The 23,559-nt window shown below is 43.0% G+C and overlaps 1 protein-coding gene across 2 annotated transcripts in view; it reads left to right on the forward strand.

Annotated features, from left to right (window-relative positions):
- KIAA0355 (KIAA0355 ortholog) overlaps window positions 1-23,559 on the forward strand; it is a 58,719-nt gene that overhangs the window by 21,445 nt on the left and 13,715 nt on the right. For both annotated transcript variants that reach the window (XM_017826913.1, XM_017826914.1), the window contains exons 2-7: window positions 7,000-8,295; window positions 15,314-15,520; window positions 17,914-18,054; window positions 18,325-18,420; window positions 18,542-18,703; window positions 19,608-19,766. In XM_017826913.1, coding sequence (XP_017682402.1) covers window positions 7,825-8,295; window positions 15,314-15,520; window positions 17,914-18,054; window positions 18,325-18,420; window positions 18,542-18,703; window positions 19,608-19,766 — 1,236 coding nt within the window. In that variant the 5' untranslated portion in view covers window positions 7,000-7,824. The remainder of the gene's footprint in view (window positions 1-6,999; window positions 8,296-15,313; window positions 15,521-17,913; window positions 18,055-18,324; window positions 18,421-18,541; window positions 18,704-19,607; window positions 19,767-23,559) is intronic.

A 23,559-nucleotide genomic window follows, 5' to 3' on the forward strand; every position in this document is an offset into this window, starting at 1 on the left:
GTGATGTGCTGGGTGGGTGTGCAAGGACAGACTTGGGAATTCTCAAATGGCTGTAACTGGACCATGATGCACAAGCCTGACCAAGTAATATTCCTACTCCACATATGCTTAATTGAATATTTCTCTAGTTCAGCCTTTCCTCCCTGACTTCCTTTCAGCAGGAAGTGAAATCTGGGACTGAAAAAGATCATTTATAGGAACACATCATAACTTATTCTCAAGATTTTCTAGAAATGGTCACCTCACCATCCCGTGGTTGGAACTATGGCCTGCAGTTCTCTGCTCTGTGTGGAAGAGAAGTGTGTTTTTACTGAGGGATTGCTTTCAGTGTGCACAGGTGTCTCTTCCCCAGCAGTCCTGCAGGCAGTGGCCAGGATCAAGGAATTCTGCAGTGAGCTGTTCTGGGAGGCAGAGCTGTGCCTTTCCTGTAGGAGGTTTGTGCTGCTTGTGCTTGCCCACTCTGGTCAAGAAGCATTTTCTTCACCCTGGCATGTTTTCAGCTCTGATGAGAGTGTGCCCATGGCTGATGGAAGTGCATCCTTTTGGGAGATGAGAGTTGGAGCCTTGAGTCTCCTCTGGCTGACAGTCACATTTCCTGGGAATTTCTCATGCTGTGTGCCTGCTCTTTGTTAGGCTGCTCTATCAAAAGAATAGACATTCTTTTCTTTCTCTTTTCAAAGGGGAACTGGTCCTGCTTTCAAAATAGATAACACAAGCACCTATTGCCAAGGGAGGATTGAGACAGCGATCCTGATCTGACACAGGCATCTATTTTTGACATTGGGGCAGCCACCCAAGTCTGAAAGAAGCTCTGGTTTAACACATTCCTCTCACCAGCTTTTCCTTTTGCTGTCGTGTCTTATTGCTGAGACTGGAGTTAGTGCTGTGTGGTGTGTGACATGTCTCCTGATGCACTGTAGGCTCTGCCTTGGAAACATCTAGCTCAGTGTGCTGGCAAGTGTGAATCCCATGGAGAGACACCTGCCTCCCACGTGTGTGTTTTAGGGACTGCAGTTTCACAGGTCAGGGCTGTGGGTTCTTCTCTGGAGGGTTAAGGGTTGGAAGTGAGGTGTTGCAATGCTGAGCAGCCAAGACCCTCAGTACTTACCTAGCTCCCAAAATTTGGTGTTCTTCAGCCTTTCCCAGGTCTTGTTTGTTTCTGAATGGTTTTTACAACAGAGTCTTTGGGGATTTGTTGTTTTTGGGCAGGGCATGGGGACATCAGTAAAGTCTTGTTCTTTGAGTCAATGAAACCAAGTTGCTGGTTGAACAGATCTCCATGCTTTGGTTTGTAATTGCTTCATGGGGAAATGAGCTCGGTTTCTGAATGAATAAGTTGCTCTGTTGAAATTTGGGGTGCTCAGTTGGATGACTGTAGTTAAACTGCACTAATACATACTCCCTGAAGAGCATGTTCTGTGAGCTTTAGTCCCCAGCAGGTGGGAGGGAAGTCCCTGAATCGGTTCTGACTGTGGCTGTTGCCACCCACCCAAGTCTGAAGCAGCCAGAGTTGGGCCAGAGCATCTGCTGAGCTGGTGTTGGGAAGGGGAGACCCTGGAAGAACCATGTTTCCAACAGGAGCTTCGTGGATTCACTAGGGATTTGCTTGACTACTTTTTTGTTGTGGTTTGGTTTTTTCCTCCAAGTGTTCTGGGCAAGCAGCCAAAAAGGAATCCCAATGAGCAATTCATAAGCTAACAAGAACTAAAATGATTTTGGTATAATGATCTATTTTTGTCTCTCCCCCTGCCCTCCTCTAATAGGAGATTTTTACAACTTGGATGACAAAAGAACCCCAAACTAAAAAAATCTCTGTAGGAGGTGCCTGGATCTCCTGGTGGCTGCAGCCCCACCCTGGGAGAAGGACTGTCAGCCCTGGGAAGCGGTGCTGGTTTTCCTCTCTGGATTTGTGTCTCAAGGACAGACACCTGAGCAGAAGCAGTTGGGGTTTGGAGATGTGTATCCTCTCCCTGCTGGCATTCCCAGGCTGGTGGGGCTGTTGTCCTGTGCTGCATCCTGCCAGCTGTGGGAGTGAGTCTGGGAAAACCCTAAGCCTCCTTTGCCCTGGTGGGTGGTGAAGATAATCAATACTTGTCAACCCCTATCAAAGCACTTGCATGCTCTAAGTATTTATGATGTGTTGGTAAGAAATTCCAGGTGCAAAATGACTTGGTTGATGTCAGAGGTGAATACCTGTTTTCTGTTAGTCAGCATCACTTGAAGGTGGCTCTTCTTGTGGACTGAAAAGTTTAATTTCTGAAACATAGTTTCAGCTCTTGTATTATCCTGAAAAGTTTCATATCCAAAAGTGTTTAAAATTGAAAACAACTTGTAAAAGCTCCCACCCTGAGATTGGCTCATGATTAGAGTGTGGTGCTAATAACACCAAGGTTGTGGGTTTGATCCCTGTAAGGACCATTCACTTAAGAGTTGGACTCTGATCTTTTGTGGATCCCTTCCAAGTCAGAATACTCTGTGATTCTGTGACACTTAATTTTATGCATTTTCTCTTTATGGATAGATTGAATATATTATACATGTGCCATTCTTATGGCAATTTTAATATTAATAGATGTGGTGTGTTTATCGGGAGTAATGGAGATGTTGTAGTCGAATCAGAATTTAATTTACCAGGTTGAGATTTGTTGCTGAAATTCTAAATATTTTTATTTATATTGAATCCCTGGTATGTGGATTCCAATTTCTAGTATTTTTTAATGGATATGTTTTGTCAAACATACACGCTGTGTATATCTGTAGGTGTAATCCACCTTCAGTTTGGGATAGTGTAAAATGAATCAACTCCCAGTTAAAAGTCTGTGCAATACTGTGGTGATGTCTGTCTGAAAATCTCTCTCCAGAAATAGTTGAGGTTGTACCTGACTGTTTTCCTTAACCTATTTATTTATGAGGATCATGAAAAGTTTATTTGGAGGAGTTTCCACTGTCCGTCTTAGTTCACATATATTCTTCCCAACAGTTAGCAACCTGTCCAAAAGGGGCCCAGGAATTGCCCCGTTCAGCGCACACAGCCCACGGCTCTGCCCTGCACAGCAGGACTTGGGGTGGCTCAGCCGTGCCCTGGGCTGGGACAGCCCTTTGCACGTTCCCTTTCTCCTGGTTAAGCCCAGTGTCTGTGCTTTCAAACCAGACCGATGGTCTGATGGGGGCTCTCTGTGCTACCTTCTCCTGAATCCCTGTCTGTGCTGTCCTGGGATACACCAGAGCTCCGGGTCTGTGCCGGACATCCCTCCCAGCCGGGGTCCCTGCGTTAGGCCACGGCTTCCTCGGCCAGGATGTTTGTGCTGGATGCCAATACCCAAATTGTTGTTGCTTGGTCACTTTTTTAGCTCTGAGCCAGCTGCTGGTGGGGACAGGGCAGGACTGACCAGTCTCCAGGAGGCAGCCTGGGCTTCCCCTGCCGCTCTGCTCCTGTTCGCTGCCGCGTGTGAGGACGGTTTGGGAAATCTGTGTTCAAGGTATTCCCCACTTCGGGTGGCCTGGCCAGGTGATGGGTGGGATATACACATCGGTGCCAGCAGACCCTGAAGGTGGAATGACACCTTTCCTAGTGGGATTTGCACAAGATTTGTGTCACTAAATGCAAGAGGGAGTTGGTGTGTTTTGGACAGGAGGCCCTTGGCTCTGGCAGCTTCCTGGCCTTTTGGCCTTGCAGGAGGTTTGTTTGTTCAGGCTTTTCCCTGCTAAGCAATCTGGCTCTTCTGGGTTGTGTCTGTTGGAGTTACTTTTTTTGAACATTGGTTGAACTTAGTTGCTCTCACGTTTGATTGTTTTTCATGAATGGTTAAGTTAATCCTGAGATTTGGAATCTGTGTCTCATAAATTAAACCCAGCATACAATAGCTGGAAGTGTTACATTCAAAAAAAAAATAGCTCAGGTGTTTTGGATCATCCTCCTCTTATGTGTTATATTGCAAATTCACTGGAAGGACAGCAGAATCTGTAAAGAAATCCTTTGCAAGCAGTTTTTAAACTGCTTTAAAGGTCAGCATCTCTTTAAAGCACTGCTTCCTCTGCTCAGTTACCTGAGGTGATTCAGGGAAAAAGTTGCCTTCTCTTCCAGCAGGGCAATCCCAAACAGGATGGATGGGGGATTAGACCTCTCCTGTTGGTCCAAAACAGAAACTGGGAGGTGCCAAATTCCATTTGTCTGAAAGTCTTCCCTGTTAGTTTGTATCTCTTAAGATTGGTGAAGTTGGAAGAAGGCATTTTTCTGGGAAGTATCTTAAGCAAAAAGTTTTGGATGCTACATTTAAAAAAAGTAGGGAACTCAATTTGCACTTGCACTTATTTTCCTGCAACTTCTGTTTCCTCTGTGCAAATGTGGCCATTTTTAGAGCAACTCCTGCAGGTGTGTGATTCTCTGTGGAAGTTCCAACAGTCCAAACTAGTAGCAGTTCCTTAACTTCGACATTAACTCCTCCAAGTGAGAACACAAACAATGTGATGAGCTTTTCCAGTAGTGTTTTGCAGCTTTCAGCAGGGTAGTGTTTAGTATGGAGCTGGGTTTTATGCTATATATTAGTTCTGTTGCAGTGTTTAATAGGACCTGAACAGCACGGGTTTGGCATTGATTACATAAAGGAAGGACAAAAATACCTTTACTTGTGGTATGGTAACTTTTCTGATACTTTCTTCACTTGACTTCTGTGAGTATTTCTGTTTTCTGTAAAATGAAGTATAAGCTTAAGTTTTATGTTTTGGACTGATAACAGGCTGTTCTTGTATCACTAGAATGAAACACTGCAATTATTTCCCCCCCCCCCAGTATGGCAAGACTGAGATTGGCCTGAAGTTCACAGGGTTACAGTATGGAGCCCTCACTGGTAGTCCATGCCCCAAAAGCAGTGAGGGAACTGCAGCACTGGGGAAGGGAAGGGAGAGCGTGGGAATGTTCTCCAGTTGACTTTTCAGGAAAAGATGCAAAAGGGAGAATGTTTATTTTGTATGTAGCATGTCGGAGAGCTCATTATAGAAAGTTTCAGCCACAGCATTCACACACATGCCTGGTGTGGAGACTGTAGCTGTCCTCTCTGTAAATAAATAAAGATACAAACTGTCCTCTTTAGGCTTCTGTGTTATTTTATTACAAGGGAATTTGGAAGTTGGAGAATTGAGTAAGTAGGTGCAGATTTGACTGTGACATTTTCTACAAGTAAAACAATGATTTATCGTGTTTGTTTATAGCTGCAGAAAACCTGAAACCCCTGGGTTTTTTTCTATTCATTGCATTTCTGTGCTTTTAAGATGTAGCAGGTTTCTGTATTGGGTAAATATCTGACTGTTCCAGTTGATGAGTTCAGTGTGTTTGAGCCTGGCAGGCTCCGTGTGTAACCACAACCACCACACTGAGATGTGCTCGTCTGAGTCTGGGCCCTGGAGCTTGAAAATCCCTTCTGAGCTTTTTCTCCTTTTGGCCCTAGTTAACATTAGATACTTCCTGATCATTTCTTAAGTTCCTCTGCAATGTGAAATTCATGTCTACTTAGGGAAAACAATCACTGATTTCCTTATACATTGCATTTAAATTAACCAACTCTTTTGTTCCATCTGCATTTATATGCAATCAAGGGAACCAGTTCAATCATGCTTCCCACTGTAAGGCACCATAGCTTGTAAAGCAAGGAGAAGAATGCTCTTAGCTGTGCATATCATATCAAGACTTCCTAGAAAATTCCAGTTTTAATGAGTTTATTGCATTTTGACACGTTCAGTGTGAATATTGAGAGAAGTATAAAGTAGTTGGGGAGGTAAGTAATCAGCTGAGAGTACTTTAAGGAATACCGAAATGCATATGGGAATTTCTGCTGTGTTTCATCTGTTTATCAGGTTTCTAAATAGTGGGAATACAGGAGAATATTTGCTCTGTGTCCTTGAAGGAGAACCATCTGCAGCAACAACTTCCTGAGAAACTTGTGCCCTCTTGTTTTAGTGGGAGTGAGACTGTCCACCTCTAGGTGTTTGTCCTGTTTTGTCTTGCCTGCTTCTGTATCTGTGGGATTCTTGTATCCTGCATATGTGTCAAAACATATCATGGGAATGAATTGATATTGTGTGTGTTCACACAGGTGGAAATAAGAAATTTTAGCTGAAGAGAAAATCTTTATTCCCTAACCATTTTGACAATATTAATAACAGTTTTCATTTCTCAAATACGATATCTAAAGCAACATTTTGTTGTGGAATGAAAGGGCTCCCTCATGTTATTTCTGGATTATTCTTTTAAGTGCTCAGGGAAGAAACCCTGATTACTGTTTGATATTATCCTTGTACATTGCAGTTGCTGCAGTGAGGAGAAGAATGTCCTTATTTGATAGAATAAGTGGTGTTTGTGTGTGTGTAGGAGAGGGAGAGAGTGGCCTGAGGTGTGACTGGAGCATCTCTTAGGCAGTTCTGCCTCATGTAATACTTTGTGTATGATAGATGCTGTTCATCACACTGAAATGGGATGTGTATGTTGTATTTCTCAGCTAATCTCAGGTAGGATATAGGCAGATTGGTCTGTCATTGTACTAAAAAAAATTAAGGACCTGTATCTGTTGACTTGGTAAATTATTAAAATGAACCGGGGAGTACTGCAAGAAATTACCGTGCATGAAAAAGGGTTTAATTGACTTCATTCTTTAATTATTTTAAAAGGATGAGGTTAGGAAATGTGATTAACTCCCCTTGAGCTCTGCAGTAATAGCCTTTCACTGTTCTTAACAGTGCAAGACTTGCACTGGGGATTGAGTCTGAAGTTTGACAGTCTAGAATGGAAGAATTGACAAGGAAATATTCAACAGTGTTGAGTTTAGTAACAGGATGACACCAACCTGTACCTTTTAACCTGCCAGTGCAGCTCTCCCTGCCTTTGGATCTTTGTGTTGTTGGCAGTGTGTACCCAGAGCAGTGCACCAGGACACTGCGGGAGTTAAATTTTTAAACCTTCTCATTGTTCTGTAACATTTTAAACTTTTTTTTTTTTCCCCTTCACAGGAAATGACCTAGAGGCCTTACAAATACATTTGTGCATTTTTGTTCTGAGTCTACAACTGAGGGCAAATGCAGCCTGGAAGCACCACTTCTTAATGTTACAACGGAAACAACTACCTCAACAAACAGGGAAAGGGGAGGAAGACTTGCAATAATAAACACTCTAATTTTTAATAGCTTATACTTGCAAAGTCTTCTGTAAACAGAGTCCAGATTTTTTTTTTCCACCCCTCCAGTACTAAGAAGAGACACTACAAGTAAACTAATTTGGCAGACTGGATCTGTCGAGACATTTGAAGAAATTTGATCTGCTGACACAAGGATTTGCTTTTTCAAGGAAAGAGCCTCTGCACTGCTTCTACAATCGCTGTTGATCGGTGGTTTGCTCCACTTTTCCTGATGCTACTAATGGGAAAATTGCATTAAGGTATTGCTTCTAAAACTATTATTTGCAGTGACAAAAATAACTTTTGTAGACTTCACAGCAAGTGACAATATTACGCTCATGAAGAACTCGTAGGCGACTTCTCTGCTTCTGCATGCGGAGTGGGATCCCCAACAAGAGACAGAGCATTACTGAGATACTTGGGCTTGCTTTTTGAGTTCAGTTTCTGACTGCAGCGGGGCTGCACCGAACACTGAAAACACGGAGTCAGCAAATCTGCTGCCTTTCCCACTGCTGATCCAGATTATACAGAGCTTGCCTTTCTGAAATGCCTTTTGTGAGCCCTATGTACACAGCCCCGCACCGTTACTGTACATAGACACGGCGGAAGGAATCTGACAAGTGATTGTTCCTCCGAGAGCCCTCTGGACAAGCACTCCCTTATGTATTGCTGCAGTGCACAAGAAAGCAAAATGGACTATAAGCGGCGCTTTTTGCTTGGCGGGTCCAAGCAGAAGGTGCAGCAACACCAGCAGTACCAGCTGCCCGAGCTGGGCCGGGCCCTGAGCGCCCCGCTGGCCCCGGCCGCCCCCGCGCCCGCCCTGCTGCCCCCGCCCCCGCCCCACGCCACCCCCATCGCCGACATCCAGCAGGGAATCTCCAAGTACCTGGATGCGCTCAACGTGTTCTGCCGGACGAGCACTTTCCTCACGGACCTCTTCAGCGGCGTGTTCCGGAACTCGCACTACTCCAAGGCGGCTCTGCAGCTGAAAGACGTGCAGGAACATGTCATGGAAGCCGCGAGCCGCCTCACCGCAGCAATAAAACCAGAGATTGCAAAAATGCTCATGGAGCTGAGCGCGGGAGCCGCCAACTTCAAAGATCAGAAGGAGTTCAGCCTGCAAGACATTGAGGTGAGTCGCCTCGGGGGACTGTTGGGACGTGAGTTTGTGTCATTCCTTCTTAACCGGACTTCTGGTCAAAATCCCTTCTACAGCAGAAGTTTTCTGTGCCTTGCTACAGGTTCGTGGGTAAGGCTGGTGACAAAAAGAAACTCTTCATTTTCTTGTGTACTAAGAAAGCACTAAGTCATTTGCAGTGCCTGGCCTCCAGCTATGTTCAATAGGTATTTAGTAGTATTTCTGTGGAAGAACCAGCTAGACAAAAGTCTTAAACAATTTTCTGTTTTATGTCAGCTGATGTTTAGGCATTGTATTCTAAATGAACCTACACTTTCCTTGGTGTTTTCCATCCTGAGGGGAAACCTGAACACATGGGAGTAGCATATTGTCATCAGTGGTTGAGTAAAACCACCTATTAATGATCTAATAATATTTTATTACTCTTTAAAACATTTTTGTCTTTTGAGCTGTTGAGCGTAAGAGGAAAATACCACACTAGTGTGAGAGATCTGTGCTGTAGAAATTTGTCCTGACTTTGCTGTAGTTTTCTTGCACTGACAGCAAGTGCCAACAGTGAGGATTCAGAGGCTGGGGAGGTGAGAGGATCCCCAGCTCCCATCACACCTGGCTGGGTACATTTCTGTGTGGTGTAACAGGCAGTGCTAAGTGACAGTCACATACAAATCCATGGAGTTTTAGGTGGTTCCTCGTGTTTTGACATATTTCTTTACTTTGCAAAGTTATTCCTTCAGAACTCCATCCTGAGTGGAAAACTTGTTTTTGAATTCTCTTGGGTTTGATTTAGATTTCAGGTAACTTTGTAAGGATGAATATTATGTGCTGTCAGCTATTACCTGCTTTCCCTCACTGCATCACTCACAGGTGGAGTGGTTCAGGAGAATGCTGTTTGTCAGTCTTATTTCTCCCTGCAATTACATATTATGGTTTCCAGTGTTGTATACTTAATATAGAATGGAGATGGGCTATATATTTGTTATAAATGTCTTCTGTAGACTTGCATTTTTAAAAACAATCAAATAACATCACTGTTTAGCTAAAGCTATAGCAGTAAAAAAATAAAAATATGTAAGTTTATGAAATTAATCTTGGTAATACTTGTACTGAGAGTACAAGTATTGTTTGAATACTCGAACATATTTGTTTGAATTAAAAAAGCAAAAACATCTGAAGCACTACCTGTCTTCTAGGGGTTTTTGTGGGCTTTGAAACTCTGTCTTTCCAAGTGTTGGCAACTATCTGAATACTGTGTAGGGGCAAAGGGGTTGTTGGTTGTGCCCAGGAAGCTTTAGCAGCTGCTCACTGTCAAGATGGACCTGTTGAGAGGTCAGTATAGGAAGAGATTTAAGTTTGTAGGTGACTTGAAAGTACAGGATGTAAGTGATGCTGGAAGACCTACTTGACTTAAAAATAATCCTGAGCAAATGAGCTTTCAGTTTGGGTTGAAATCAGAGGGGAATGCTGAATGTTGCAATATTTAAATTCTCAGCATCAGGAGTGGAGCCCCCTGGGCAGCACTTCTGGAGAGCAGTCCTGGGGCCTGTGGAAGGTGTGTGTTGGGTAGGAGTCAGTGCTATGCAGTTGCAAATAATAAACCAGTGCTGTTGCTGCTGTGCAAAGAGACAATTCCTGTGTATTTGACACAACCCTAACCTGCAAGAGCCATGAACTAAGCACTGAACTCGCTCACTGGTTGTCATGGCCTTAAACACAGCTTAGAGAAATAGGGAGCCAGTGGAGAGACACCAGAGGAGAGGAGCAGGAGTAATCAGACATCCAGGAAATAGGACTTCAGAGAGGGACTCTACAGAAGAGGAGAGTAAGAAGGAAAATCAGAATTGCTCAGGTATGTGAGAAGCTGCCAGAACACGTCCCAGTGTCCTCTTCCTCATGTCCATGTCAGGTGGAGCAAGGAGCAGTGAACTTAAGTTTCATGAGGAAAGATTCCCATTAGACACTGTGGAAATCCTTTGTAGTGTTAGTGGAGCACTGATGTGGATTCTACAAAGGGTAGGGAGCAGAACCTATAGAACAGGTTAAACCTGCAGCTCCCAAACTGACCTGGGTGAAACTGCTCCTTGCTTGGGCCAGTGGGATGACCTGCTGAGAGCCTCTCCCATTCTGCCTTTCTGGGCTTGGAAGACTGAGCTGTTGATGCTGAAATTTTAATTTAAAGAGTGTAGTTTGTTTGTTGTTTTTTTTTCCCTGGCGTATAGAGAAGTTAACATTTCATAAAACTGCCAGCAGGATTAAAAAACACACAATGGGAGCAGAAAGGTATAAAGGGCTTGTCTGACTTCATCAGAGTTTACTGAAAGGGAGGTGACAGGGGGAAGAGTGTGAGAGCCAGTGTAGTTGTTTCCTTGGAAAACACAAGGAGGGGAATACAGGTCTATCTGGAGTTGCTTTTGCAGCCTTTATAGTAGGTGAGTGAAAGAACTTCCAGCTCTGTCTGAGAAAGAACTGGGAGATGGTGGAATGTGTGAGTGGCAGCCCAGCAGGGCACTGAGAATGGCACTGCAGAGTCTCCTGGTTGAGGGATGGAGTCTGGGGGTGTGGAAGCACTGGGAGGTGAGTTGTAATTCAGACCCCCAAATTAATGAGAATGGGACTCCTGTGCAAACAGAGCAGGTTTGACTGTAGAAATCAAGCAGAGCTGTGGCTTTTGTGAGGTGCCACACATTTTTTTTCTAGTGCAGTGGGCTCTAGTCCCCAGGGAAGGCAATGTCAAGGAAACTCAAGTTTTGATGAGCATAACCTGTCTTGGATTTGGACTAAAAAAAGTGCAGACTGGAGTGTAGCACTGGGGGTGAGAGTTTTAATTTATTTATTGTTACTTAACAGAACAAAGCTTGCTAGTTCAGAGCTGTCTGCCAGGCTGGGTGAGAAGGTGACTTCTCTTGATCAAAGTGTTGGTGACAGATGTTTCCCAAGGTTTCTTAATTTCAGAAATGCAAATGCTGATTTTTATTTTCTTCCTTTCCTTTCCCCCTTTCAAGAACCTTTGATTTCTCGGGTGCTTTGTGCCTGTATGGGTGAGGAGCAGCTTGGAAATCAGGGGGAAGGAGAATGTGTTTTATGTTGTTTTCTGTATCTGTTTGTAAGCTGGGGAATGCAGGAACATTGTATTTCTGTTAATAAAAGCATTAAAGGAAATCCAAGGGGAGGAGTAGAACTGGAAAAAAGTTGGTACATTCCCTCATCTCTTGTGAAGCTCTGCAGAAGTCTCAGTACTGCAAAATGGAGTTTGTGCACTGTCTTAAAAAGTGGTAGTAATGAGAGGGATGTCCATGTTGCCTTCCTGAACAAAAGGGAAGCACGAATGGGCACCAGATATATTCTTGGATGCTCTGTTTTGTATTAAATGGAGTTAATTTTTGGCTTTTATGTGTATAAAATAGCCCAAGATTTTTGAATGAGAAGCTTGTGAGACAAAAATGTCTGAGTAAATATTAAATGTAGGCAAACTCTCCTTAGCAAACTCTGTAAAGCCCAGTTGAACTATTTTTTAAATTCTTCTTTCCTGGGGTTTGGAGGGATTGGCTTCAGACTTCTCTGAGTTGAGAAACTGGTAGTAGCAAAACAATATTTTTTCCTACATTTAAATTGCTGCTTTATATTTTTAAAACGCTTCACACTTCAGTGCTTTTTTCCTAAATCATAGTTAGCATTTTAGTGTAGCTGTCACTACTGGCTTTTAGGTTGACTGTTAGAAAAAGTGAGTCTGTTGGGTTGCCTGTGTCTCCTAAAACCATAAAGGTGCAGCTTCTGCTGGAACCTGGTTTAGCCTGCAGGTTCCTCCTTCCAGAGGGCAGGATTGTATCTTCCCTTGGAGCTGTTCTGTTCATGGGATCACTCTGGGACTGCAGGGCGTTGCTGTGGAGTGAAAATGCATCATGTTCTGCCCACTTCTAGTAATATATGGGAAAGGGTGTTACCTCATCTGTCACACCTCTCTGTTCATTCTGTGGCTGTTTTATTTGGGCTCCAGTGGCAGCCAGGTTGTGCTGGGGCTTATCCTTACCAGGGCCACTGAGGACTCTGATGAGGGAAAGGGGGGTAGGTGGAAATAGGTAGGAATAACTCTGTTGTGGTGTTTGGGCTTTTCAGTGCTTGATTTGTTTAGGGAAATAGCCAAAACCAAACAAAAAACCCCAGAAAAGGTAAAGAAGTTCTACTGCATAAAACAATAGTTGGAACTGCAAGTCTGTTTGTGTCAGGTTTGGACGATGACAGTGGTTATTTGCTGACTTCATTACTGGTACCAGTCTGTTTTAAAGAATCTGTTGTACAACATTTGCTTGCCAGGGAATCTGCATGGCATCAGTGTTCAGCAGTGAAATCTGGCAAGTGTGTGTACACTTTGCCCAGTGAAATATCCCTGAGTTGGTTGTGTGCTCCCATTAGGAGGATAATGTGAGACAGGGTGACCTAACACTGCATCTCCACCTGGTGCTCCTGTGTGGAGGTAACCACTGTGATTAAACTCATCACCTGTTTCAGAGACAAGGAAGTCTGAAGTGAGACTTCCCCAAAAGTCCCATTGCTTCCCACTGCCTGAATAGGAAATTCCTTTGGGTCCATCTGTTCAGCTGCTGAGGTGGATACCTGTCCTGCCTGGTAAGGGATCAGGGACTCAGGGTGCTGGAGCTGCATTTCATGGGACACAAAGTTTGCAAGCTGAAGAGCTCATGGTTTATGCAATAGAAATGATTCCAAGAAATGATTTAAGAAAACACCATCACTACCAAGAAAATCTCAGTAGTTGACACCTGTGATGATTCCAGTTCAGCTTTGATTCCTGCATAGTCTGTAGGGTTTAGTTTGTGCTTATTCTGGTCTAAAGCAGGAGAGTCAAACACTTCTGCATGGGAAAGTAGGCAAAATAAACTTAAGAAAGAGATGGTGGTGTCTCTAACTGGAAAAAAGCATCCATGTGCCAGAACTGTTCCCTGGATTGTGCAGCAGAGCTCTCTGGTGTCTCTGCACTCTGGGGGCCTCACCCCACAGCCAAGACAGAGTTTGTGCTCTTGGGAAGAAAATCCCACAAAGTGAGCTTTAAAGCAGAGTGAGTTTGGCATCTGCCATCAATCCAAAGGGGTGTTTAACAGTGCAGAAACCCTCCACCACTTTGATTATCCTGGAGCAGTTAGAACCATCCTCACCCCTTTCACAGGAAGGCTGAAGTGGATTGTTTTTCAAACAGAAGTTCAGTAAAGCAGATGTTACTATTTATCTCCACTGTTTAATACTGTAAATTATAGTAGGAATGTTTTGTGCTGCCACTTAAAACCTAATTCATGTGTTTATTTTGAGCATTATTCCCAGTCTGGGGAAACTTCAACCTCTGTACCTTAAATATTCTTTGAAATTTAATCGGCTTGAAAATCCTAATGAGTACGAGTTTCTTCTTCCCCTGAGTGCTGCATTCTTCCTACACAGAAATATTCGAATCACCAGTTGCCTTTTCCTGTAGTTTTCCTATAAATCTTTCTAATCTTGTAGCCAGGAAAGTTGGAGTTTTCTTTATTTTATCATTTGCTGACTGCTTTTTTTAATAAAGCAAACTCTGCTTTCAGAGGTCAGTCAAAGTACCAAAAATGTTTAATTTTATGCCTTGTACAAAGAAGGGAAGTGATTGAACCAGAATGGAATGTCAAAAGGAGTCTGGATGCAGTGGAAAAAAGCATTGCCACCACTGGTTTTCTGAAGTAGATAGTAAATGCATATAACTGTTCGTGTGACTTCAGAGTCTTGCCAGGAAGATCGTGGTGTCTCAATTTTTTATTCCAGAAGAATGTAGCTGAAAATAAGCCAGATGATTTAGTGTCTCCAAGGCATGATGGCTTTGTACATTATCTGTGTATTTTATGAATTATTCCTAAAATGGAATTCAAGCTGAATCTTTTTTTAATAAATCAAAGTCAAATATACATTTTAAAACACTTTGTGTGATAAACTCCATAAAAGAAACACTGTGAATAGCTTTTGAATACTTTCTGCAGTGGTTTGGAAACACTTCTCTGGTGCTCTCCAGTTACTCTGTGTAAGGTTTTGTCAGGAGAGCGCCCTGGAGGCAGAGGGAGTGTCCCCTTGGTGCTGGTGGCTCTCCAGGATGTCCTGCTGATGGTTCCTTCCTGTCCTTCCAAAATCCTCCGACACACCTGTGTTGTTCTGCTTGTAGTAACTGAGGTGTCTCTGTGTCTTTGGGCACAGTTCTCGTGGGCCTTGGGAGGAGAGAGGGGGACGGAACCGTGCAGGGACAGGGGTCCAGGCTGCAGAGCTGGGACCCCCTTCCCTGGTGCTGGTGCTACCCCTCAGCCCAGTGAGCTCAGGGAGTGACTGTCAGCCCTTGGCTTCCCTGGCCTTCCTTGGCCTTTCCCATTCCAGTGAAATATTCTGAAGAGCAGGTTTGTGCCAGTGTTGGCAGTTCCTGTCAGACACTGCAGTGCCAGGGCTGCAGCTCTGGGCACCGTGCACAGTTTTGGGGCAGAAGCCTTTTCCTGCCCATGTCCTGCCTGTTACTGCTCCCCTGGGAGGATAAACTCCTTGGATTTTATGATGATGTTTTTAAATTATTCACACTTTATTGTTGCTGTTTTGGGGTTTTGTCATAAATTCAGCCAGGTCTATGTGCAGGTGGGTTTTGCTGTTGACTTTGCCCTTGGGATAATATGCTGCTCCCATTTTTGTGTTGTGTCATGTGTTCAATATTGCTGAGTAGCCCAGCAAGCTTTTCATTCCTCAAGTGGGCACAACCTGAGTGCAGAAGTAAAAATGACTCAGGGTTAGTGTGGTGTCCCCTTCATTCATAGAAACCAATGCCCACTCAACTCTTTACCTTAAGTAAATGGTTACATATCACATATTGCTTATGATCTGAAGCATTTTTTTAATTAAAAAAAAAAAATCAGAGTCTAGTTCCTTACCCAAACACTGAACAAAAAGGAAAAAGGTAAACTTCCATGAAATCTTCTATGTGCTTGAAAGAGGTTTGTTTCCTCTCCTGCAGGTCCTTGGGCGATGTTTCCTGACAGTGATGCAGGTCCACTTCCAGTTCCTGTCCCAAGCTTTGCAGAAGGTCCAGCCAGTGGCACATTCCTGCTTCGCTGAAGCCGTAGCTCAGGAGAGGAAGAACGTCAGTGGGACTGGAGCCTCAAATATAAGCCCCACAAATGAGCTGGAAGATGCAATAAGATCCTGGAGAGGAGCAGCAGAGGTATGGAGGCCTTGCTGTGGTGACAGGAGATTTGGTGGAATGGCTGTTACCTTTAGGGAAACCTAAATTCAGCCCTGACAGAGGAAAGGGAATACCTGGTTTTAAAGACATGCTGGATCTGAAGGGGGGGAACCTGGTGCAGATAGCTTCAGACACTAAAACTCAGTTTTACTTACGTGGTGATGGCACTGTCTTTGCCCTGGGTGAAGTTTTCTTTGTGACAGGTTTGTACATAAGGAGTGCACAAACAGTGCCAACAGATTTTTGTTGTTAGTAATGAATTAATGATGTTCAAGTTGGATCTGGCAGATGGGGGAACTAAAAAGTAAAAAATACAACAATTTAGTGTGAAAACAGAGCAAAATCTTGATGTAAAGTACTTAGATAATGTCTATTTCAAATTTTGAGCATGAATTCTATTTTGTACTTCAAAATCTTTGTGTTAACTTTTAGCTCTTGTCTTTCTGCTGTTGAGATGGATGTTGCTTGATCCATCCATTGCTGAAATGTGGCCCATATCACTTAAATATACCCCTCTCTGGACTTGTACTTTTACAAACGTGTGCCATCTGTGGAATCCTTACTTTGCCAGCCAAAAAAAAGTACTTTACAAGGAGTTTTACGAGGTTTTCTGCTTTCCCTGGCCCTGCTGCAGTCTGCAGAGTGATAGATCAAGGTGGATTCAGACACAGAGTGTGTGGTTTCCTTAAATTCAGGGCACTTGGAGCATGTGCTGGTGCAGCCTCATTTGGCTTGTTAGTCACAGTGACTGGAACCCTTGCCCAGGTCTCCATTTGCCTCCAACATCTCAAGGTACAGGAAAGCAAACGAGTTTCCTTTAGAACTCTGAATGCAGAGGAATTATTTGTAATTTTTACTGCAGCATAAATTTATTTCACTGGATAAACTAGGGATTTGGGAGTGCTTTAGGTGTATTATAGATAATCCTAACAGGTCTAATCCTGGAATAGCTGTACTCCTTTGGCATATAAAAATGGTTAATTTTACGTGTAATATACTTAGTTCTTTAAAATTATTACAATTTCTAGAAATGTCCTGTAATTGCTATCAAATTTGTTTTAAATATGATTAAAATTTGATTTGCAGAATCTTGGACCTTAACTTTCTTTTTTACCTTCTTAACAACCCACTTCAGGTATTTCTGTCAGTAAAACCTGGTTTTCAAAAGAGTTCAGTACAAGTGTTATACCAGTCAAATCCTGTATTAAACATGCAAGGAGAGGAGAAAGGAAAAAATACAAATTGTCTCTAGTTCCAGAATAACAACAGAAGAAACTTCTTGGGGTTTATGATTAACTAAAATAACTGTTTTGGAGTATTTGTGTGAGGTATTAAGATAGGATAAGGAAAATCTGTGGTCTGTAAATATATAACATTTATAAACGTATAAAATCTCTCTCTTACAGTTGTAGGTAGACTAATATACAAGTCATTTTGATAGAAGGGGGATTTGAAATACCAAAATCTTTCCCAATTTTTGTTTTTGGAGTGGAAGGCAGTCCGTTGTTTCCCTATAAAATCAGCCCCTTTGGCAGGAGAACACAGTGCTGGTTCAGAATGAAGTTAAAGATGATACTTTTTCAATAGCTCAGAACTGTTTTTCCTCCTGGAGATGTACTTTGGGAATTGCAGGAATTCTGTGCTGTGAGCAATGTGTAGTACCAGAACTCCCCAGTCTGGACATCCTGCTTCAGAGGAAGACTCCTTCCTAGGCTGGAAAATAAGCAGCACCTATTTGCTTTACCCTGCTCAGTGGTGTAGGATTTTACAGTTAAAATGAGATATTTGGCTTTTTATATTCCTTATCTTTTGAAATCATATTACTGTGCTGTTCGTATTACTATAAATATTCAAAATCATATTACTAAGCCATTTTCTTGCTGTACTGAGTTGATCCTAGTGTTGTGTGGCCCTTCTCAAATGGCACCACAGTAATGACCCATAATTTTGTCAGATGTATCATCCTGTGCAGGCAGGAGTGTCTGTACACGTGATTTAACATCTCTTCTGTTTCTGTGGCGAGTCTGTGTTGAAGTTGTGAGTCCTCTCTCTGGGAAGCACAGTCCTGGTGTGGTCTGTGTAACAGGATCTGTAGTGCTGAGAGGGAGCAGAAATAGGAACAGCAAACAATGTTGAATCCACACCCCTGTGCTGTACAAGTTTCAGGAGAGCTGGACTTTCAAAGTAGCCGTAGAAGTTTAATAAGTTATAATAAAATGTCTCGTCCAGGTCCTTCCCCCCAGGTGCTGCTTCTCATCTCCTGTAGAAGGTTTTAAACCCTATGGGCTTTTTCTCTTTTTTTGAAATTGAATTAAGCTTGACCTGGTTTAATGTTGACCCTCCTTACAGCAGATTTTTATTTTACATTACAGGCCACGTCTCGACTGCGAGAAAGAGGCTGTGATGGATGTTTGGCAGGAATTGAAGTTCAGCAACTTTTCTGCTCACAGAGTGTGGCAATCCCTGAACATCAGCTCAAAGAGCTAAACATGAAAATTGACAGTGCTTTGCAGGTGGTTTTTCAAGTCTGCTGCTTTCATGTGCATGTAGTTCAGTCAGTGGGCCAAGGAGTGGATAGGGAAGGTGTGTTACTGCAGAGCTGAGTCACAGACAGCTCCCAGGTGTCTGAGAATTGCAGCTTTGGCATCTTTCATGATAAATGTGTGTATGCCATAGACCTGAGCAGGGTAAATCCATGTACCATGTCTGTGCCCAGACAGTCACTGCATGCTTGCTGACTTGCTGATGTGCTTGTGCTATCTCAACTTTTTGTTTGATGTCAGGCTTACAAAGTGGCTCTGGAGAGTTTGGGCCATTGTGAATATGCAATGAAGGCTGGCTTCCACTTGAACCCAAAAGCTATTGAAGCAAGTCTTCAGGTAGGATCTGCTAAACCTGCTCTCTTTCATCCCTCCTCACCTTGGAAAGAGCTATTTAAAATGAAGAGATTGGAGTAATATTATGATTTTCTGATGTCTGAACTGTTCTTCTGTGCTTCAGGGCTGTTGCAGTGAAGCTGAAGCCCAGCAAACAGGAAGGAGACAGACTCCACCTCAGCCCATTCAGTGTGAGCTGCCCACTGTCCCTGTGCAGATTGGATCCCATTTCCTGAAAGGAATCTCCTTTAATGAGTCTGCAGCAGAAAACCTGAAGCTGAAAACGGTAATAATCCCAAATAACCACAGGAGTAAAGCTGGGAGAACTCCTCAAAATGTAGTAGAATAGTAATAGCAGTTCAGTGCCAAATTTGTGTTTAAAAGTGCTTTTTTTCTGCCTGAATTCTGTGGAAACATGCTGTTGATAACATTGTAGGTCCATGCCTGTTCCTGATAATGTTTTAACCACCTGGGCAATCCCAGTCCAATCCGAGGGCAGCACAGACAAAGAAATCCAGGAGGCAATGAAGCTGCTGGGAACTTTTTGAGAATAGATGGGTTCATTATCAAGAAGTGCAGAGGACAGTGAGCCCTTACAGATCCCCCAGCCAGGTGATGCACTTCAGAGCCTTCATCTTCTTAGGTGCCAAAATAAGTCTGAGCCAACCTGGTGCTAAGGGAGGTACTTGAAAAAAATACTTTGTAACAGAACACCTTTTGATGTCTTTGTGCAAACTTGGATCACTGTTTTAAAAGTAATTGAAAATTGTGGACAGTTAATTGTATTTCAGTATAAACAAATGGAAAATATATCCATTCACAAGTAATTTGGGCAATTTTAATCAGCACTTCCACTTTTTTTTTTTTTAGGTAGGCCCAGGTCCTTTCTCCTGAAAGAGTGGAAACAATTGATGGCTCAAAATGCTGCTTTTTTGTTGGTTTTGCAATCCTTTTTGTAGTTTTGTGTAAATTGGTGTGCAAGAATATAAGCAAAAGTACTGCATATGATTTTGGAGGAGCACTGTGTTCCAAACAGCATCTTCCATATTTCTGTTCTGCAGTTGAACTCCTCGAGTTGTACCAGACTGTTCCCAGGTTGCAGACACTACAGTTGTTTGAGAAGGTGCAGAACAATGACCAATACAGGTGGAAGAGGGGTGTTAACACTTGTGAATGCCTGTTTTTTGCAGCACACGATGCTGCAGCTGATCAAGGAGGCCGGGTGCCACAATGGACTGACCCCCCGGGACGACTCCCCCGTCACCGAGGTGCTGAACCAGGTGTGCCCTTCCACCTGGAGAGGAGCCTGCAAAACTGCTGTGCAGCTCTTGTTTGGCCAGGCTGGGCTGGTGAGTGAGCAAAACAAAAGGTTGCTTAAACATCCTGAAGAGAAACTGGACGTTTTGGAGTTTGGAAATGAATTTGCAGTGTCTTCCTTTGTGTTTCTCCATTTTTAGCCCTGCAGTTCACTTGATCTCTGAGCAAAATGTATCCTTGGGGAGTGCAAGTGCATAGGTGGTGTCTGGAGTTGACAGGAACAGAAGAATGCACTGGGTGCTTCATAGTCTCCATTAGTAGAGAGAACACAAGAAATGAAACTTCCAGTTCGTAGAGAAATAGAAATATTTCCAAATCTATAGATGACCATGTTAAAAAAACCAAAAAACCACCAAAAACCCAAACACACCCCCCTCTCAAATTAGCTTCAAAACCTGCCATTTTTTCATTTGTTCTCTGCTTTGAATGGGTTTCCAGCCCAGCATAAACCAGGCAGTCCTCTGCACCAGGTAATGGTACCTGACATCTCCTGCTGAGGACAGAGCCTTTCAATGCCTGGCTGTAGACATGTGTTCTTGAGGGGGGAAAAAAGCTCAGTGAATTTTACAGTGTCTAAGCAGCTGGTAAAAATAGATGCTTGGATAATACTCTGATAACAATGTGCATTTGTGCTCCCATCATTAATTACTGCAGTCTTGTCCCTTAGAGAAGAGTTCAGTCATGACACACGGGGGTTTTTGGACTGCTGTGAGTAGGGGGCAAGACTGCCCTGGGACAGGAAGGAAATGCAAGGGTAAAGGTACACTGTAGCCTGTGATAGTTTCTGTCAGGTGTTCTTTGAGTTGTCTCTAGCCTTGCAGTGAGATCAGTGTTTGCTGTTGGTTCATGTGCTGATTCCTTGTTCAAGGTGGTGGCAGCCCATCAGGACTGTCACTAATTTCTGATTGAAGGGCACATACAGCTGCATACTTGGTAAATATCTTGTTTTTCAGACAAACCACACAGCTGATGAAGTGACTTAGACCTTCCATCCTAGTTAGTTAAACCATGTGCTTTTGGTGCTGTGAGCAGGTTCTCCAGTAATGGTGAATAAATTGTAATAAATTGTAAATGACGAATTTGTCAGATATTTCTACTTCAGCAGTCCTTTGATACTAGATACCAGATCTTAGTTATTCCCTTAATATTAAATACCTGTTAGAGAAGTAGGTTCAAGTTATACTGGAATTCAACTGACTTTTAAAGGCAGCCTAAAATCAAAGGGGCAAACCATCAATCTCAACAGCAGTGCACCTGCTGTCAGTCCTTGCTTCACTGAGATACAGGGATTTAAGGACAGGAGATGGCAGTGCTTTGTCTAAGGAAAGTTTTACAGGGAGGCATAAGAAGGGGGTGTCTTTTCAGGGTCAGAAAGAAACTGTGGAATAGTAGGATTGATCAAATTCTTACTGAGGTGTTTTCAAGGAAAACATTAAATATTAATAAATACAAGGAGAATGAGAAAAAAGGATGTGCTTAAGTGGGATTGTGGCTTCAGCTGCCATAGCTGATGGCAGGATGCTGGGAGTCAGCACAAGGTACAGGAAATGAGGCCAGGAAAGCCAGTGTTTCTCAGCAGCCCTGTGGGAGTGTCTGGAGCAGAGCTGGCTCCCCGGTGTCTGGGTGAGGAATGTCTGGGAGGAGCTGCACCTTCCACCATTTCCTTTCCAGGGGGTTTCAGTGTTGTGCACACCCAAGTCCTGCCCCGCTGAGATTTGAGGAGAGGCCTGAGGCACATTTGGACTCAGGAAATCTGATGTCCCCCAGTCTAGACGTGACCAGTTAGACCTGCTGGTAATTGGAGCACTGACATTCTTCAGGTTTGTCATCACATTTGGAGAGTGTCAGCAGAAAACTCACTCACACGTTCTCCCAGATGACCCGGCTGATACTTGGAGTTTTACTTGTGTTGAATCCTGAATGTCTCCAAAGATTTGTGCATGACCCTCAGGTTCTCAAAGAAGCACAAATGAGCTGTGCACAAAGACTTGCAAACCCTCTCTCTCTCATTCATTCTCACTTTGATACTTTACAGTTTATAGAGAGGTATGAAGGTTGAGGTTTCTCTTTATAAACTATGTGCCCTAATTTTTTACAACTTATTAATTTTTTACACTATATTTTACTTTATTTTTTACAACTATGCTTGTGTGTAGCCTCGTGCAGTGACAAGAAATTGTAATTTATGTCTGCAAAGCGTTCTTTGGGTGGAAATGAGAGAGGAAGCACCTGTAGAGCAAGAACAATAGCTGGCTGAGGTACAGGAAGCTGTTCTCTAAGCACCACCAGGCGGGGAGGGAGGATGTGTTTATTTTCAGTTTATTTTGTGACGAGCAGATAAATGAATCGTTGAATCATGGCACAAGGTGACGTAGCCTTTGGTTTACTGCTTTTAGACACTGAGCTGTCTGCACTCGTTCAGAATTGGGTGTAAATCTGTCACTTAAATGCCCAATTCAAAAAAGAACATTACTTGGCAGTCTCACTGGTTTTAGCCTTTCTTGCATGTGCCTTTTCAGAAGAGACTCACTGAGTGTGGAAGGCACAATGAGATGTCACTTAGTTTGCTTGGTTATTTTGGGCTGTAGTTTTTTAGCACAAGAACTATTTTGAAGTGTGGATTTTCAGTTTTTACCTAAGCATATATATAATAAGAATTGTATTTTCAGCTTTGGGTCAGCTGAAGAAATCTGCGTGTTCAAATAAAAATAATGTGTATTAAAATAGTTGAATTCAGAGGACGAGTGGAAATGAAACTTTGAATTGGCCTCATGCAAAGAGGTCAACAGTTAAACCTCTCTTTTCTTGTGCTAGTAGATCTTTCCATTGCAGGAGCCCTAAATCTCCTGGTAATGTTTAAATCCCAGATGTCCCAACTCTGATAAATGCCAAGACATGTAAAGCTTTTTTCCAAGGGAAGAAAGGAAGATACATCCAGGGGGAGGGACACCCCAAGAAAGCCCAGCCCATGGGCACTGCTGTTCACCACTGCCAGAAGCTGGCACGGATCTGCACAAACCAGAGTTTTAGCTCTGACTTAAGGTCTGAGGTGCAGACTCTGTTTTTCTTGGAAGTTGAGAACAATCGCTCCTAATTGCATCTCTCTTTATCAAAACTATAATTGCAGTAGAGCTGAATTGCACATTATGAAATTACATAAAATTAAAAAGGAAAAGTCATGGAGTTCTCCTGTTAGGAAATGAGAGGTATTTTCATGAGTGTGGTGTTTTGGCACCATGCTTAGACATGTTTGTCAGGATTGGATAAACTTGGGCAAAGTCTTGGAGTCAGCTGAAGGAAAACAAAGGCTTTATGCAAAAATACCTGAAAGGTGGGAAATAATTATGTTCAAGTGTCATTGGATGGTTTTGTTAAAGTGAGAGAGGAGAAACTGTCAGCATTATTCATATTTTACATGTTTTCATACCCAGCAATAGAGAACCTGTTAGAAGCTGAACTGGTGTAGGCTGGGTGATGGCAAAAAAGTCAGTAATAATCCCTGAGGCTTATTTATCCCAGAGGACTTTTGCCATTTCAAGGATAAATGGTACAGCTAATCTGCTAGTCACTGAAGCAAGAACTGCTGACTGCTGCCAAAAAGCTGCTGGTTCAGCATGACCAAAATAGGAAATTATGGAAATGATCAAAAAGGCCAACCCACACAGACTGGACAACAACAGAAAGCATGAACCAAATATGGAACTTACTGTCACTGGTATTAAAGGTTAAATGAAGCCGAAGTGAATCCATTCCTTCTCCATTCCCTAAAAAGAAAGGGTCATGACAGAGGGTTGATTTTCAAGACTTTTGTCTTCCATATATCTT

This window comes from Lepidothrix coronata, unplaced genomic scaffold (genome assembly GCF_001604755.1).
Source record: "Lepidothrix coronata isolate B3197 unplaced genomic scaffold, Lepidothrix_coronata-1.0 Scaffold132, whole genome shotgun sequence".
NCBI lineage: Eukaryota > Metazoa > Chordata > Aves > Passeriformes > Pipridae > Lepidothrix > Lepidothrix coronata.